This window comes from Bos javanicus, chromosome 24 (assembly GCF_032452875.1).
Source record: "Bos javanicus breed banteng chromosome 24, ARS-OSU_banteng_1.0, whole genome shotgun sequence".
Taxonomy (NCBI): domain Eukaryota; kingdom Metazoa; phylum Chordata; class Mammalia; order Artiodactyla; family Bovidae; genus Bos; species Bos javanicus.
The window spans coordinates 57751784-57767289 of record NC_083891.1 but is presented as its reverse complement, the minus strand read 5'-3'; the positions used below and the strand labels follow the sequence as shown (position 1 = coordinate 57767289).

The following is a 15506-nucleotide window of genomic DNA, read 5'->3' as shown; positions in this document are numbered from 1 at the left end:
ATGGAAGGCTGCATTGCAGTGACTGATACACTGTAAGCCCTGCCACGCCAGGATCAACTCTACAGATGGACTTTATTCCATGACACAACTTTTTAGAAGTAATACAATAAATAGTTAGGGAGAAAAAAACACAGTATAGAAAGGAACTCAAAAGTGACCAAGATTGCATTAGATTTCTTTTCTCCTCCAAAATCAGAGACCACAACATTCAGACCCATGAAAGGTGGCAAGTTTTCAGAGGTCGGCAGCAGGGCCAGATTGAGAAAGGTCATTTTATCCCCAAACATCTGCATGTCTCTCTTTGTCTGTCTGTCTGTTCATCCATCCATACAGAAAAAGAATCAAAACACATGGGATAAAATCTCAACGACTGGTGACATTACACCAGGGGAAGCACATATACATTATATTGGGTGAGTACTGGCTTTGATACTTTGAAATGATTTAAAAGCAAACATTTAAAGTAAAATTCAAAAGAGGCAATTCCCATCCCAGCACTCAATTTATCACTTACTCTGGAAGCTTTCTGTTACTTCTGTGATATCGCAAACATCCAGCTGTGACCACTGGCTAAATTCAAAGGTGAAATTATTATTAACTCGACAGACATAAAAGCCTGCATCTTTTACATGCACTGTGTTAAAAACAAGTTCCGATGCATTTCCATTCGGGATCTGTGAAAGAATCAACACGAGGGTAAAAGTGAATGACTCGTCAAAATACGCCTTATAAACTGTGCTGTGCAAAGTGTATGATTTCCTGGAAGCTTTGAAAAGTGTATCTTTTTTCTCCTCGTTCTAAAATTTATGTTCCTTAAGAAGCAAACAATAACATGTTGAATAATTTAGGACTGAAGTCATTGAAATCCAGTCTTTTACAAATCTGTTAACCAGACAGTTAAGCTCTATCCCATATATCTTTCAAAAACTCACCAACAGTGAAGTGTCTATTCTGTCCTTTAAAATTGTTTGATCATTAGTATTTACAGGCTTGAGAACCACAACATTCATGAGCTCAGTAGCCATACCATGAAGAAGTAAAGAGATCACGGAAAGTCAGGCCTGGCTGCACATCTCAGCTCTGATCAAATTAGCTGCGAGCATATGAGTAAGTTTTACCGAGACCCCAGTCTCTCACCTGCAGAGTTTTATCCGAGGGTAGAGGCCTTGACGGCACACTTCTCCCAAGGCCTGGGAAGTAAAGAGCTATGGGAAGCCTGTTGGTGACAGGAAGGACTGGCCATTCAGGGGTATCCCAAGCCTTCCTCCCGGGCTTGGGTCATCTCAGCTGCTCCCATCAATTTACCACCACCATCCAACTCTGGCATATTGCCAAGGTTTCACCAGGTGCCTCCTTATACAGGGGCCCCCTTGCAAAGGACTTTAACACACTCCCCCCTCCAAGCCCCAACCAACTGAATTCAGCTCGCTCTCTTCTCAGAACCAGCACCAGAGCAAGGCCGTTTTGCTCAGGATCTGACAGCTGGGATGGAGACTGCCCTGAGCACTGCCTGCCCACCCTCCCACATGAACCCACCTAGTCTGCTTTCCTACTAGAACAGTCCTGGGTACTTCCTCTCTCCTGCAACCCCACTCCTCTCGGCCACTGACTTCAGATAGGAATCTCTCCTCTTCCAGCTGCTGCTACTGCTAAGTCGCTTCAGTCGTGTCCGACTCTGTGCGACCCCATAGATGGCAGCCCACCAGGCTCCCCGTCCCTGGGATTCTCCAGGCAAGAACACTGGAGTGGGTTGCCATTTCCTTCTCTATTCTCCCAGAAACCCCTCTGTACGTATTTACTAAAGAAACCCATGTTTCTTCCTGTAGAGGCTCTTTCTTTCTCATCCCTTTCCTGTAACTTTAACCCAGCATGGAACTACTGCTTTTGTAAGTTCCCACATGAATAAATTTTCTCTTCTCAATCTGTATTCTGTCAGTTGATTCACTGGCTCCCAGGGACAGAACATGAGAGGGCAGAGGAAAAGTATTTTCCTCTCTGACAATTTGATTCCCTCTGGACTTGCTCCTTCAATTTTCTCTACTTTAGCATCTCTTTTATTAGAGCACTCTCAAAAACATCCTCTAGTACCTTTATATCTTAAACAAACAAACAAAATCCCACATATCCTGCCCTGGACCCGTACACCTCTCAGCAGCACTGGAAATGCTGACCACCCTTTTCTTCCTGAAATACTTTCCCAGGGGCTTCCGACCATCCTCTCCTGATCATGCTCTGTCTTCTCTTGCGAATTCTTCTTAGTCTCTCTACTGCTGCCTCCTCTGCTACACACACTTTCAGTGTCACCTCCGGGGGTATCCAAGCTGACTTAGATGCATTCAGACATGAATAGGCACGTCAAACTTCATGGGTCTGAAACCACACTCCTGACTTTTCACCCTGAATCTCTTCCTCTCCCAGTCTCCAATACCTCAGTATATAAGAGGTCCCCAGAGGCTGGAGTGAAACATTTAGCGTCATCCTTGGGCTCTGTGCCTCTCCCCTCGGGCTCCCTCCCCATTTAGCCCGCCAGATCTGATGATCCCTGTCTCTAAAATAAAGCAACGCACCCACGCTGCTCCGTCTCCCCTGCCCTGTCCGAGCTCACACCACTGCTATTTCCAGTCTAGTGTAGGCGTTAGGTAACTGGTCTTTTTGTTATGCTCTTGCTTCCATTTAAGTAGTGAAGCTGGGGGACTTGCCTGGTGGCCCAGGGGCTAAGACTCTGCTCTCCCAGTGCAGGGGGCCTGGGTCCGATCCCTGGTGAGGGAACTAGGTCCCACATGCCGCAACTAAGACCCGGTGCAGAGAAATAAACACAGACTAAAAGGAAGCAGCATGCTGGTGCTTTAAGAACATAAAGCCTCCCGTTACTTCTCCTGTTTAAGACCTTGAGTGTCGTCTCCCTTGGTCTCACCCTGCTTATCTTCTACAGCTCTTAACTCACAGTTATCTCATTTGCTCCCTGTCTGTCCCCAGAGGAGGGGGCAGGGCCCTTGGGTGTCAGGCTTCACCATCCGGGCCTTAGAACCCGGACAGGTGCCCCACAAGTGGTTGTGAGACGAATGCCTCCTGTATCAGACTATGAATCTAAGGGTTGAGACAGAACTCGACTGGTGAGAGCCTTAGAACCCATCACAGCTCTTCAAATCCAGTGGGCACGCCTCTTCTCCTCAGTCTCTCCCCTTCTCAAAATCAGGACACAGTTCACACGTGATGTACGGGGTGGCCAAACAGCTCCTTGGGCTTTTCCTGTGACACCTTATGGAAAAACCCAAACGACCTCTTTGGCCAACCCATTACTTACCATAGTAAGATCTGCCCATGATTTCTTCCTCAAAGGCATTCACTGAAATGAAAGCCACTCTGCAGTTGAGAGCTATGGTAAAAGTGACTTCAGTTACCACCCCTCGAGAGCCTAGGCACGTAAAACGTCCTCTCAGTCAGGCGCTCAACACCCAGCGATAGGAATGTGAGGGGCTCCTGACAGTCAAGCGCCCAGCACAGGCCTGTCTGCCACTGGCGCCCGCCCAGTCCCATCGCTGCGGTTCACAGCTACCCTGGCTCACCCGGGTGTGAGCGACAGATATTAAAAGCTGTACAAATCCCCATGCTTCTTCTGAGGCACAGGGTGACCCCATCAGAGGAAAGAACGTCATTTTGGAACAACTCTTGAGCTTAAATTCAGATTTGCAAATGGAGTTTTAGTGTTGAGTTGAGAAGAAAGTTTGGTTATGTGACTCACAGGCTGAAAAGAATAATGGAGTTTCAAGGTGCCATCTGGAGGGCAGGCAAGGAGGTGGGTGGATGAGGGAGAAGAGAGAAGCTCGCAAGAGTGGAGCTCGACGGCCGGACCACTGAGAAACCCCCAGCGGCGGAGTGGCTCAAAGAACGTTTAGTGACTTTTTTATCATCGTTACTTTTAAAATTGGCCTCACTGCACAGCATGTGGGATCATAGTTTCCTGACCAGGGACTGAACTTGTACCTCACGCATTTGGAGTCTGGTGTCTTAACCACCGGACCACCAGGGAAGTCCTTTCAAAGACTGTTTAAGAAAAGAGAATTTCAGTATGCAAATTTAAATTATTTGTTCCGTGCTCAGGGATATAATCCTTTCACGAAAGGAACAAATGTCTCTCTCTACCAACCTGAATTTTACTTCAGAAACTACCATCAAAGCCTAAATCTTTTGATATAATAGTTATGTGGAATGCTAAAAACAATACTGCCTTTCATGCTGCTTTGAAATCCTCTTAAAGATTATGATTGGAACAATCTGTTGTAAAGAATTCTGTATATCTATGTCAGAAGGTATTGGTGATGTTTCCCGTTTACTAATATTTTTGCCCCAGGTACTCCTAATTTTCCAGTTTTCATAACTGATCTTATTACTGCTTAGAAAGTAATGATTATTGAATGCATCAGTAATAACACTGACCCTTTAACAAGGACCTATCAGGCCCTTTAACAAAATTCCTATAAATACATTAAAGACAGTAAGGTTAACTAATTTTCTTTTTCTCTCTTTTTTGTTGTTGTTCACTCAGCTGTGTGCAACCCCATGTACTGCAGCACGCCAGGCTTCCCTGTCTTTCACTATCTCTTGGAGATTGCTCAAACTCAGCTCCATTGAGTTGGTGATGCCATCCAACCATCTCATTCTCTGTTGCCCCCTTCTCCTCCTGTCTTCAATCTTTCCCAGCATTAATCTCTCTTCTTTTTACAGAGGAATTAAAAGACATTTAAAAGACATTAAAATTACCTCTTTATTCATTTTGAACCATTGATATTGTACAAAAGGATGTCCAGTTGCCCGGCAACACAGCTTCACAAACTGTCCCGCCAAGACTGCTTTGGATTCAGGGTTTACAGTGATCTTTATTCCTTAAAAAAAAAAAAAAGAAGTTATATAAATAGAATCAGAGAAGAGGGGCTTTCCTTGTTTATGTTTCTGAAACCAAAAAAAGAAATATTTTGGAAATAACCTGCATATTCATTCTTGCTATAAATCACTTATTCAGATCTCTTCCCCATCAGATGGTGAGTCTGTGAGTTCCAGGCTCTGTAAAACCAGGAGGAAAGAAACTCACCTGCAGAAAACTTTGATCGACCACATCCCCCTCAGCCCTGACGACTGGGGGTGAAAACTTTTCACTGTATTTCTTCAGTTCTGAGAAATATTTTTTCCACGTCCTAACGCCTCTGAAATCAGGATGTGCCTTTAGTAACTGTCTGAGGGAGCAGTCAGGGTGCGCTCTCAGGGCCAGCTCTGGTACTACTTGATCACAAGTGCTTATACGGTCAGCACTTCAACTCAGGTAGGGGCATGGTTTTGTAAGACAAGTGCGAGTTTAAATGCCATTGAAATGTCTTCAAAAGACATTCCCTGGAGGACCAGGGGTTGAGGCTTTACCCTGTAATCCAGGGCATGTGCGTTAGACGCCTGCTTGGGGGAACTGAGTTCCCATGTGGCTCCTGGCCAGAAAAGATGAAACATAAAACGGAAGCAATGTTGTGACAGATTCAATAAAGACTTAAAAAAAAAAAACTGGTCCACTGGGGGGCGGGGGGAAGAATTCCAATGCTATGGTTTAGCATTAAAATAAAACTATTCTGTAAGCAGAAAGGCAGAGAAACAGAAGAGCCCCATAAAAATTTGATACATGTGATGCAAACATTTCTCATCTGAGAAATGACTACCAGCATCAAAACCTGGAAAACTTTTTCTTTTTGCGGGGTAGGGGGTGTGCCACATGGCTTGTGGGATCTTAGTTCCCTGACCTGGGGCCTCAGCAGTGGAAGTCTGGAGATCGAACCACTGGATCGCCAGGGAATTCCCCAAACATGGAAAACTTCTGAGAGGAGCTTCTTGTCAAGAATCCTGGAGTCAATAATGGAATGCCTCCCCCTCCCTGTCTCTCAATCACTCCCTCTGGGGAAGCCCGATGAGAGTCCCTGGGGACACCTGCGAGGCTCTGCAGAGGCCTGGGCGGTAAGGAAAGCAATGCGGGCCTCCTGCCAGCACCCACGTGCACGAACCATGTGAGGAGAGGATCGCCAAGCCCTATTTGGACCTTCAGATAGCTGCAGCCCCAGCCGATGGCTGGACTGTCACCTCATGAGAGACGCTGAGTCAAAACCAGCGGCTCAACACTCCTGGATTCCTGCCCTCAGAAACTCCGAGATAATCAGTGGATGGTGATTTGAAAATTCTCAGTCTTGGATAATTTGTTATGCAGCAGCAGATAACTGACACAAAAGGAACCAAGGCTAGGACATTTCACACTTGCCAGGGTTTTAATACATAAATCTTGGCTTTTGTGCTAAATCACTTCAGTCGTGTCCAACTCTTTGCGACCCTATGGACTGTAGCCCGCTAGGCTCCTCTGTCCATGGGATTCTCCTGGTAAGAAAACTGGAGTGGGTTGCCATGCCCTCCTCCAGGGGATCTTCCAGACCCAGGGATCAAACCCACGTCTCATGTCTCCTACATTGGCAGGCGGTTTCTTCACTACTAGCACCACCTGGGAAGCCCAGCTGGCTTTCAGAAAGGAGAAATCATCATTAAAACTTATAAAACATACTTTCCTGCACCTATTTTTATTTTTCCTCACATATCCTGAACATGATCTCATATCTTTTTCTTCTACAACCCAGTAATGCAAACGATCAAAACAAGATTACCACTGAAGAGGAGACAGACCTAAAGAACAGCAATCTTAATACATGAAAGGTACTAAACTCTCAAGGGGAAGAACAGTATATAAGACAAAACAGGCATGTGAAATCCATGCAGGAAAGACATTGAATAAAACCAAAATTCAAAACGAGTAAACATTTATTGTATTCCTGTCATATCTGAGGGTCTGGAGAAACTCTGGAAAATCAGTAAATACAGCAGGGCCTCTCAAAAAAAAAAAAAAAAAATTTTAAACTCCTGCCAAGGAAAAGCTTTCATATTCATTCATCCTTTATGTGGATGCCAACTGGGTACAGGATGGCTGACGTAACAGCTTTCCTGAATTCTGTTATCCATGTTAGTAGGAAAGTATATGTTGAAGTCAGAAAATGGGATGAGCACTCTTACTTAAGCCAGAAAATTTACACACTATATTTTAACGCTCGCATATACTGTTCAACTGCCAGGAGAGACTTACAACTTTAAGACGCAAGGATTCTCATTTCCAACGTTTAAGTATGATAAGAGAGGGAAGGAAAAAAGTTGCAAAAACAACAGAAGGGAACGAGTATAAATTTGAACTATAAATCTAGGCGTTGTAGCTAAACTGGCTTTAAAATGAGGGTGCCTTACAGCCACCTCGGATGCGCTGTCCCCAAGCCCTCGGGACACAGAGCCTCCGCGCCTCCTACACCCCCCAGGCTTCCCCGTCTCAGGGAGGACAGACCAGGTCTCAGCCAGCCCCGGGCCTCCAGTGACTCACGACAGACCCTCCGCACACTCCCTTCTTCTCCACGCGTAATTCAGCTGCAAGTCCTGTCAGCTAGGCTTTCCCACGTCTCACCACCTCCCACGCCGTGATCTCAATCCAAGCCACCGTCCCTCCTGACTGTTGCCACAATCTGCTAACGTTCTTTCCTTACTTCCAACCAGCAGCTCAATATCTTTTTAAAACAAATTGATCCACAGCTCTCCTGATTAAAAACCCTCTTTGGACCTCCGACTGCACCTAGAATATGACCCAAGCTCCTTATATGGCCAACGAGGCCCTCTGTGAACGGACCCCTCTGCCCTCGTCCTGCCGGCTCCTTGCCCACCACGCTCCAGTGATGCAGACTTCTTTCCTCCAGAAGACAAGCTCTTTCCTGCCTTTTTGCTTCCCGGTTCTCTGCCGGATTTCTCCCCTGACCCCCAGTGTCTCATGGCAGACAATTTTAACATCCAGGTCTTCAGCAGTTCTGGGAAAGGTCTCTTGATGGGTAAGCCCCCACCCTCTTTCTCTATGATAGTCTCCCAGCTTTGTGGGCTTCACTGCACGCATCACCTGAAGTCTCGTTTCTTACTGTCTCACCGACTCATTCAGAGGTTCTTGTCTTAGTCATCGGTTCACCTGATGCCTAGAACAGTGCTTGGCACAGTGGAACAGTGGGTGTTCAACACATATTTGCTGAACAAATGTGTATTATAATAATAAAAATGACTACAGCAGCAATTTTACTGGCTGCTTTATATTTGCCTGCCATTTTGATTTCTAACCTTCAAAATAACCATGGTAATTAGATCAATGTTACAATGAGGAGAAATGAACTTAAGTCATTTGCATAAAGTCATCCGAGTTACCTTGGGTAAATTATTTAACCTCCCCAGGACTAATTGTTTTCTCACTGTAAAATGGCAAAACCAGGATGCAAACCTAAGTTTTCCTAGGCTTCAAAACTCTTTTAAGCCTTTGATCATCCCAGTGCTCTTTTTCCTTCCACCTTTACTGAAGAACAGCGGACAAAACTGCTTATATTTAGGGGTACAACACGATGGTTTACTAGTTATACATATACGTGGCAAGTGAAATGCTTGCCACGATAAGTTAATGGATACATTCGTCAGCTCACACATCGTCATTTTCCAGTGATTCTTTTTTTGGGGCCCTGAAGCATGGGCAATCTGGCTTCCCAGGTGGCTCAGTGGTAAAGAACCTGCCTGCCAATTCAGGAGCCACAGGAGACGCAGGTTCCATCCCTCGTTTGGGAAAATCCCCTGGAGGAGGAAATGGCTACTCACTCCAGTATTCCTGCCTGGAAAAGTCCATGGACAGAGGAGCCTGGTGGGCTACAGTCCATGGGGTTGCAAAGAGGTGGACACGACTGAGTGCACAGCATGTGAGATCTTAGTTCCTCAACCAGGGACCAAACCGGCACTCCTGCACTGGAGAGCAGAGTCTTAACCACTGGACCGGCAGGCGAGTCCCAGTTTTCTGGTGACCCTTAATGTGTCTCCCACGCTAACCCTATATTCTGCCAGAGTGAGTCTCTCTTACTGGAAGGAGTGTGTCTTGCACCACAACAGTGCTTCAAAATTTACCTTGGTGAAGAGTCCCTGCTATTACACAAAGAGACAAGAGAGGAGAAAGAAGAAACTGAAAATCTTTCTCTTTAGAGGGTCTTAAAAAGCAATGAATGACTTTAGTCGAAGCGGGCCATGTGACCAGGATGTTCCAGAAGCATCCTTTGTGGGAGACAAGACTAAGTAACTTTTAACAGACATTCAAGCTCACAGTGTATACACCAGTCCCGTGCCAACGGTTTTAGTTGTCTAAGTCTTCAGGAAGCAAGCAAAGACATGTCTTTATTATTTATTGCTTCAAAGACTGAGAACTGAAAGGCAAAGTGTGATTTGAAAACCGCCCTGGGTGAGGAGTAGAGAGAGAAGTCAATACCTCCCATGTTTCAACCACATATGTTTCCTTCCTCCCACGTCATGTGTGCATGCGCGCGCGACAGGGAATGGTGGTCACCTCTAACCACCCTCGTGCAGTGCCCGCTAGAAGGTGCTGAAACAAAGTCGTGAGGGGAGATGGCGCAGAGCTCTCGGGAGGGTGTTCACAGGCACACAAATGAAAGCTCTATTTTAAAGGGTGATCGCAGTTTCCTGGCAAACAAGCCTATTTTCAGATAACATCTGCAAAGAAGTCAAATAAGTTACTTGATTTCCTGTAAGGTGGGGACAATCTGACTGGGTCTGATGGCACACGAGGATTGTGCTTTCAACACACACACCTGTATAGAACAACTGGTTCAAGATATGTAACAATAAAACCCCCACTGGAATTGCTACATAGATAAACAGGGGTGATTCTTGACTTGACAGAAGGACTCCTCATCAGCTCCCTTTGCCTTATTCTCTCTTACAAAGCCCTTGACACTGATGCAACTCACAACTTTTCCAGGAATAGATCTATTGTGTACATTACGGTGCATCTATTTTCAGAAGCCATGAACCAAAAAAACCGTTTCCACCATCTTCCATTTAAAACCCTCCCTTTGAGGTTTTATTTTGAGCGTTTGTAGGCTATTACTTGGAGAAGGAAATGGCAACCCACTCCAGTATTCTTGCCTGGAGAATCCCAGGGACAGAGGAACCTGGTGGGCTTCTGTCTACGGGGTCGCACAGAGTCAGACACGACTGATGTGACTTAGCAGCAGCAGCAGGCTATTATTGAAAAGCACCCCAGAGAGTCCCACGATAAACACCATCCCTCCTCCTTTAACAATTTTCCCTCATCACACAAGCAGTGTGTGTCCATGCCCCTTCCTCCTTCAGGTCAACTGACGTTTGTGTCTGCTGCGGCTAAACCTGGTCTCCCAGCTCACTCTGCTCATGCTGCCAGCCACCAGCTCCCTGCAGTGTCCTGGCACGGAAGCCCACCCTCCCAGTCCTCACCAGCACTCCCCTTCTGTTTCCCCACTTTCTTAATCTTCCTTCCAGTTTTACCTCTTTTTTCTTCTTAACATCCCGCTTTCAGGAATTTCTGTTGTTCATGAAACAAGATGAGTCCCTTGTAAGTAAGATCTAGTACCTGAGTGGAGAAAGCAATGGCACCCAACTGCAGTACTCTTGCCTGGAAAATCCCATGGGCAGAGGAGCCTGGTAGGCTACAGTCCATGGGGTTGCGCAGAGTCAGACATGACTGAGCGACTTCACTTTCACTTTTCACTTTCATGCATTGGAGAAGGAAATGGCAACCCACTCCAGTGTTCTTGCCTGGAGAATCCCAGGGACAGGGGAGCCTGGTGGGCTGCTGTCTATGGGGTCGCACAGAGTCAGACACAACTGAAATGACTTAGCAGCAGCAGCAGAAGCAGCAGTATCTGAGTACTTTTTAACTTGTCAAGAAGAAAAAAACTGAGGTCGGTGGGTCAAAGAGGGAATTGAGTATGATAATCCGTAGTTAAGCGTCCCGAACAATCTAGACTCTTCCTAGCATTACTGGAGATGACAGTGAATCCAGGCCAGGTTCTGATCCTACTTTTGTCAAAACCAACTGTGATTTTGGCCAAATGATAACTTCCGGTAATCTCCTTTTCCACATAACTGTGTGCTCACATTTAAAATTTAGATGTTCGGGACAGTCCTGCTCTGGTCCTTCACAGAACTGTGAAGATAAAAACGTGAAGTAGAGGTATCTTAGAAACTGAAGAATAATAGCCATCTTTGCTCTTATCTTACAGACAATGAAAGTAATAGAAAATAAAATTGATATCAGAAACATAACCATGAGTATGTGACAGGGAATTAAAGAAGAAAAATGAATTGACATGAAAAAGGAGTGGGGAAGAATGGAAAAGACCTCAGTGAAACCACATGACTCTGCCAGCATGGCTGAAATGTACCCGCGGCAAAGCTCCTTTTATGTAAGAATGAAATAAAATGGCAGCATCACAAAACTGGAGCAGAAAGAGCCCTGGCGTCCATCTACTGCAACTCTATGTAGGTCTCTTACCGCTCCTGCACACCAGGAAGGTTCTTTACCACTAGCGCCACCTGGGAAGTCCGTGTAACACAGTAATTCTCTCTAAATGTCCCCCACCCTCCAGCCCCTGCTTAGTGGATTCCAGGTTAGAGCATGTCTTCCTTGGCAACAAATCTCGTGATGAGCATGGCCCTAGCTGATAGAGCTGATCGGTCTGCGCTCAAACGGTTTCTCTTAAAACAGAGCCTCACGGATGGTGCTTACACCTCTGCACTCAAGACAAAAGCATCTCAAATAGCACATCTAGGCTTATTTGTGTTTGCCAAGGCTACAGATGCTAATCGTGGTTGTTTTGAGACCAGGATCTTTGACCCTTTAATTTAAAAAAAAAAAAAAAAGGTCTGAAAAATCATTACAGACTTCTGGTTCAAAACAGTTTCAGTGAATTCATTTAATGCCCCTGCCCTTCTCCAATTTCCCCTGAAATGCCGAGAGGAATAAAAATAGGAAAACAGTGAGTCAGAGCTGGACAATGCGGATGGACACCGTCCATTCATAAAAATCATAAGCCATTTCTCTAACATAAAGTGCAGACTAGACTAGTCTAAGAGGCAAGCTGGCCAACCCATGTGCCGTGGAGAAACCCAACTGGAAGGAAGGCAGAAGAGGATAAATCACAATCTTCTGCAAAATATATCGGGTATCCGAGCCCATAGAGCACAAGAATTTGGGCGTGCGTAACCCTTGGCTTAGACCTCAAATGAGCAACCACAGAAGTTAGCTCCTCATCAAGGCAACTGTTGCAGTAAGAGACAGGGGAGCCCTCCCCATCTACGTCTGGGCCACCAAAACAAAGACATTCGAGAAATCCGGTACCATAGCCATCTCCTATGGCCATCTGTGGCTGTCTTCCCACAAACAACAGGAATAGAAGACGGCAAACTCAGACTAAAATAAACCTGAAGTCTCCCCTTCTCCTTGTATTTAGGCCTGAGAGGCCTGTTTGGAGGTTTACAGCATCTTGGTCTCTCAAACCAGAGCTCTCTATAAGGACAATCAGAGAAAAGTCATCAGATTTTTTTGTGGAATAAGAACTAATATCCTTTTATGAGACTGCATTATCAAAAAAAGAGAAAATATTAGAACATTCCCACTTTGTATTTTCACCAAGATTCAGGAACACACTGAAAAGGAAAAACTGGAGATTTATTTATACTTGTTTTACGATTATACTGGATTTGATGAATTACATGTTTGTCTTCCCTCCTAGATGATGAGTTTTGAACGCTCAGGAACTACTGTCTTAGTCATCTTTGAATTCACAATACCACGCACAATGCCTGGAATAGCAAAAGTATTAGAGTACAGCAAGGTTGACTGAGTGAACAAAATCCCACATTAAGCTGATTCTATCAGGGCTTGCATTCTTAATTACAATGGTTTTTATTCTCAATGTCCCTACTGAAATGTTAAGTTCTTCTTTAATTCTTAAATTTCTATACTCTAACACATGTAAATACAGTAAGTTTTAGATTACTCACATAAGATTCAGGAAGAAAGCTGACTGTAAATTACGAGTTTTTTTAGATCCCCAACTACTTCCTCTTAAATCAACAATGAACATTCAAGTAACAACCAATTTCTAATGTATGGCTAATCCAACATAAAACTTCACAGAAATAGTGCCTCGCTGGTAATGCAGAAACTTCTCTCTTTTTCCTAGTCTCCCCTCAAATGTGAAAAAGCCCCAGCGTATAACTGAAAAAGCCTATAGGCCTAAAATCTGAATGACTTGCACAAGGCAATGCTGATGGCAAAGCGCTGATCTTACTACTTGGAGAGAAACACAAAGGGCAGAAACAGAGATTTTTCCAAAGATGATGACTGAGTTTATTAGGATGGTACTGTATTGGCTGCTGCTGGCTTATCACATCAAAATAGGAAATAGTTAAAACTTTCAGGCATATCTATATACGCAAATAAATATGTGACTCCATTTCAGTCCACCCTGATTCACACACAGAAAATCTGAAAACCTTCAATCTCAGGCCAGCGATCACAACACAAACCATGAGATGAGCGTGCAGCCTCCTACATACAGGTCAACACAGCCTCATCTCCGCAGCTCCCCCAAATCTGCGAGGTAAAGAACACTTACTTTCATTTTATAGACTTGACAGGGTCATTAAGTGCAATTGCTGAAAAACCTAATGAGATGTTATATTTATACCCACAGAAGTTTCTTAAGTTTTCAGAGGCCCTGGTATTCTATAAAGCAGAACTTTATAGCCGAGTGCCCTAGGCTGGTAGATTTCAATCACCACAATGCCGGGGCACTTCTGAGACACTGGGGATACAAACATTAGTGAACGTCACCTGAAGGACTGGTTTACTGTTTGGTGACGGAGAGCACCTGCATCTAGACGGGACCTGTGTTAGCAGCCAGTTATTCCTAACCAGGCCTCTTCCGAGAAAAGGCCCTGAGAAACACTCATCAAGCATTCGATATAGTCGGTAACACAGAGGAGGTGTTTATAGGAGGCTGTTTCACCATCTGCACTTGGCCTGGAAAAGCAGGGGATAACCTGAGAGTCCAAGCTTCCCGGCTTACAATCCAGGGTCCATTTGTAGTAGAGTTCTCAGTTCCCCATCCTCACCCTGCAGCACCCAGTTTTGTCTTGTCTGGTGATCCACGAGACAAGACAGTTTCTGGCAAGCTGATTAACCCACTCCCTCCTGGTTCTCCGCCAGGTGAACTGGCATATTCCATCGAGTTGGTCGTGACAGGTGCAGGGATGATGGGCACATGACCAAAATCAGTTAACTTGCTAGAGAATCCGATGATTTTTGCTGAGACAAGGATAAATGCCAGGAACAGCTAGTAGACACCTTATGACTATGTAAAAGTCAGTCCTGGGAAGAAGTCAATGACAGGAAAGGAAGGGCAGAGACGAAATCCACCGTCTTGGAAACAGGGCTGCCCCCTGCCTTTCCTGAAGCCGAAACTGCTGCAAGACTTTTTGATGGAACCAAAATACTCCCTTTATTACGGCAACCTGCACTGAGGTTTCTGGTACATGTACTTCACAATACGCCTCTATACCACGTGTCCCTAATTTCCCACGTCCCTGAGAAAGGTCTGCAGTGTGGCTACTGTCACATGACCTGGATGACATGGTCCCTTCTGCTGACGTCATGGTAACTGACCAACTCCACCCACGCTGTGGAAAGAAAGGACTGTTTCCTATTCATCACATCTGACCTTGGAAGTGAGCAACTTCACTCAATATTGGTATATTCAGGGGAAAAAAAAGTAACTCATTTGGTTGAGTTACTCAACATTTCAAAAGCACCATGCTGGTTGGCAAAAAACTTCAACAATAAACACCTGTCATACTTTATCTTGTTCACATACATACACATAAATAAATACATGTGTATTTGCTTTCTTGGCTGTTCTATTTCAACATAAGTTATAGAAACCTTACCCCTCAACACTTTCACATGCACCTCCTTGGAATAAAGACATTCTTCTACAGAATGACACCACCATCATCACATAATAATTCTTTAATATCTAACATGTATGTTGTATTCAAGTTGCTTCAACTGTCCCCAAAATGTGTTCTATAGCTGTTTTTTTTTTTTGAAAAACAATCCAACTGAAGTTTTTGTATTGTATTTGCTTTTTATGCATTCTTTAGTCTCAACCCAGGGGAATAAATGAGGCTCCATATGTGTACATGTTCCAACAATACTTAACACAATTCATCTGGTCAAATGAGACACTTCCCTCTGAGTTGGCCTCCTTGACCTCCTGGAGAACGTGCTCACGGGGAAGGCCTACCTGGGGGGCTGAGAAGCTGAAGGACCTCGGTGTGCTCCATGGCCTGCAGGAAGTCGCTCAGCTCCATGACTGTACAGCCCTTCTCAGCCAGCAGCTTCAGTAAACACAGGCTGGGGCTGCCTTCAGGTTCCAGGACCTTGAGAGAACACTGCTCCAAGTCGAGACAACTGCCAATGACAGATTTAAGTCAGGTCAGCACCCTTTCTTCAGTGCGATCTGCCTGCTATATGCCTT

At 45.0% G+C, this 15506-nt stretch overlaps 1 protein-coding gene across 2 annotated transcripts in view; it reads right to left on the bottom strand.

Annotated features, from left to right (window-relative positions):
* MALT1 (MALT1 paracaspase) overlaps nt 1-15506 on the bottom strand; it is a 66540-nt gene that overhangs the window by 36448 nt on the left and 14586 nt on the right. For both annotated transcript variants that reach the window (XM_061400333.1, XM_061400335.1), the window contains exons 2-4: nt 15273-15439; nt 4762-4883; nt 515-674 (exon numbers count right to left, since the gene is read on the bottom strand). In XM_061400333.1, the coding sequence (XP_061256317.1) occupies nt 515-674; nt 4762-4883; nt 15273-15439 (449 nt within the window). The remainder of the gene's footprint in view (nt 1-514; nt 675-4761; nt 4884-15272; nt 15440-15506) is intronic.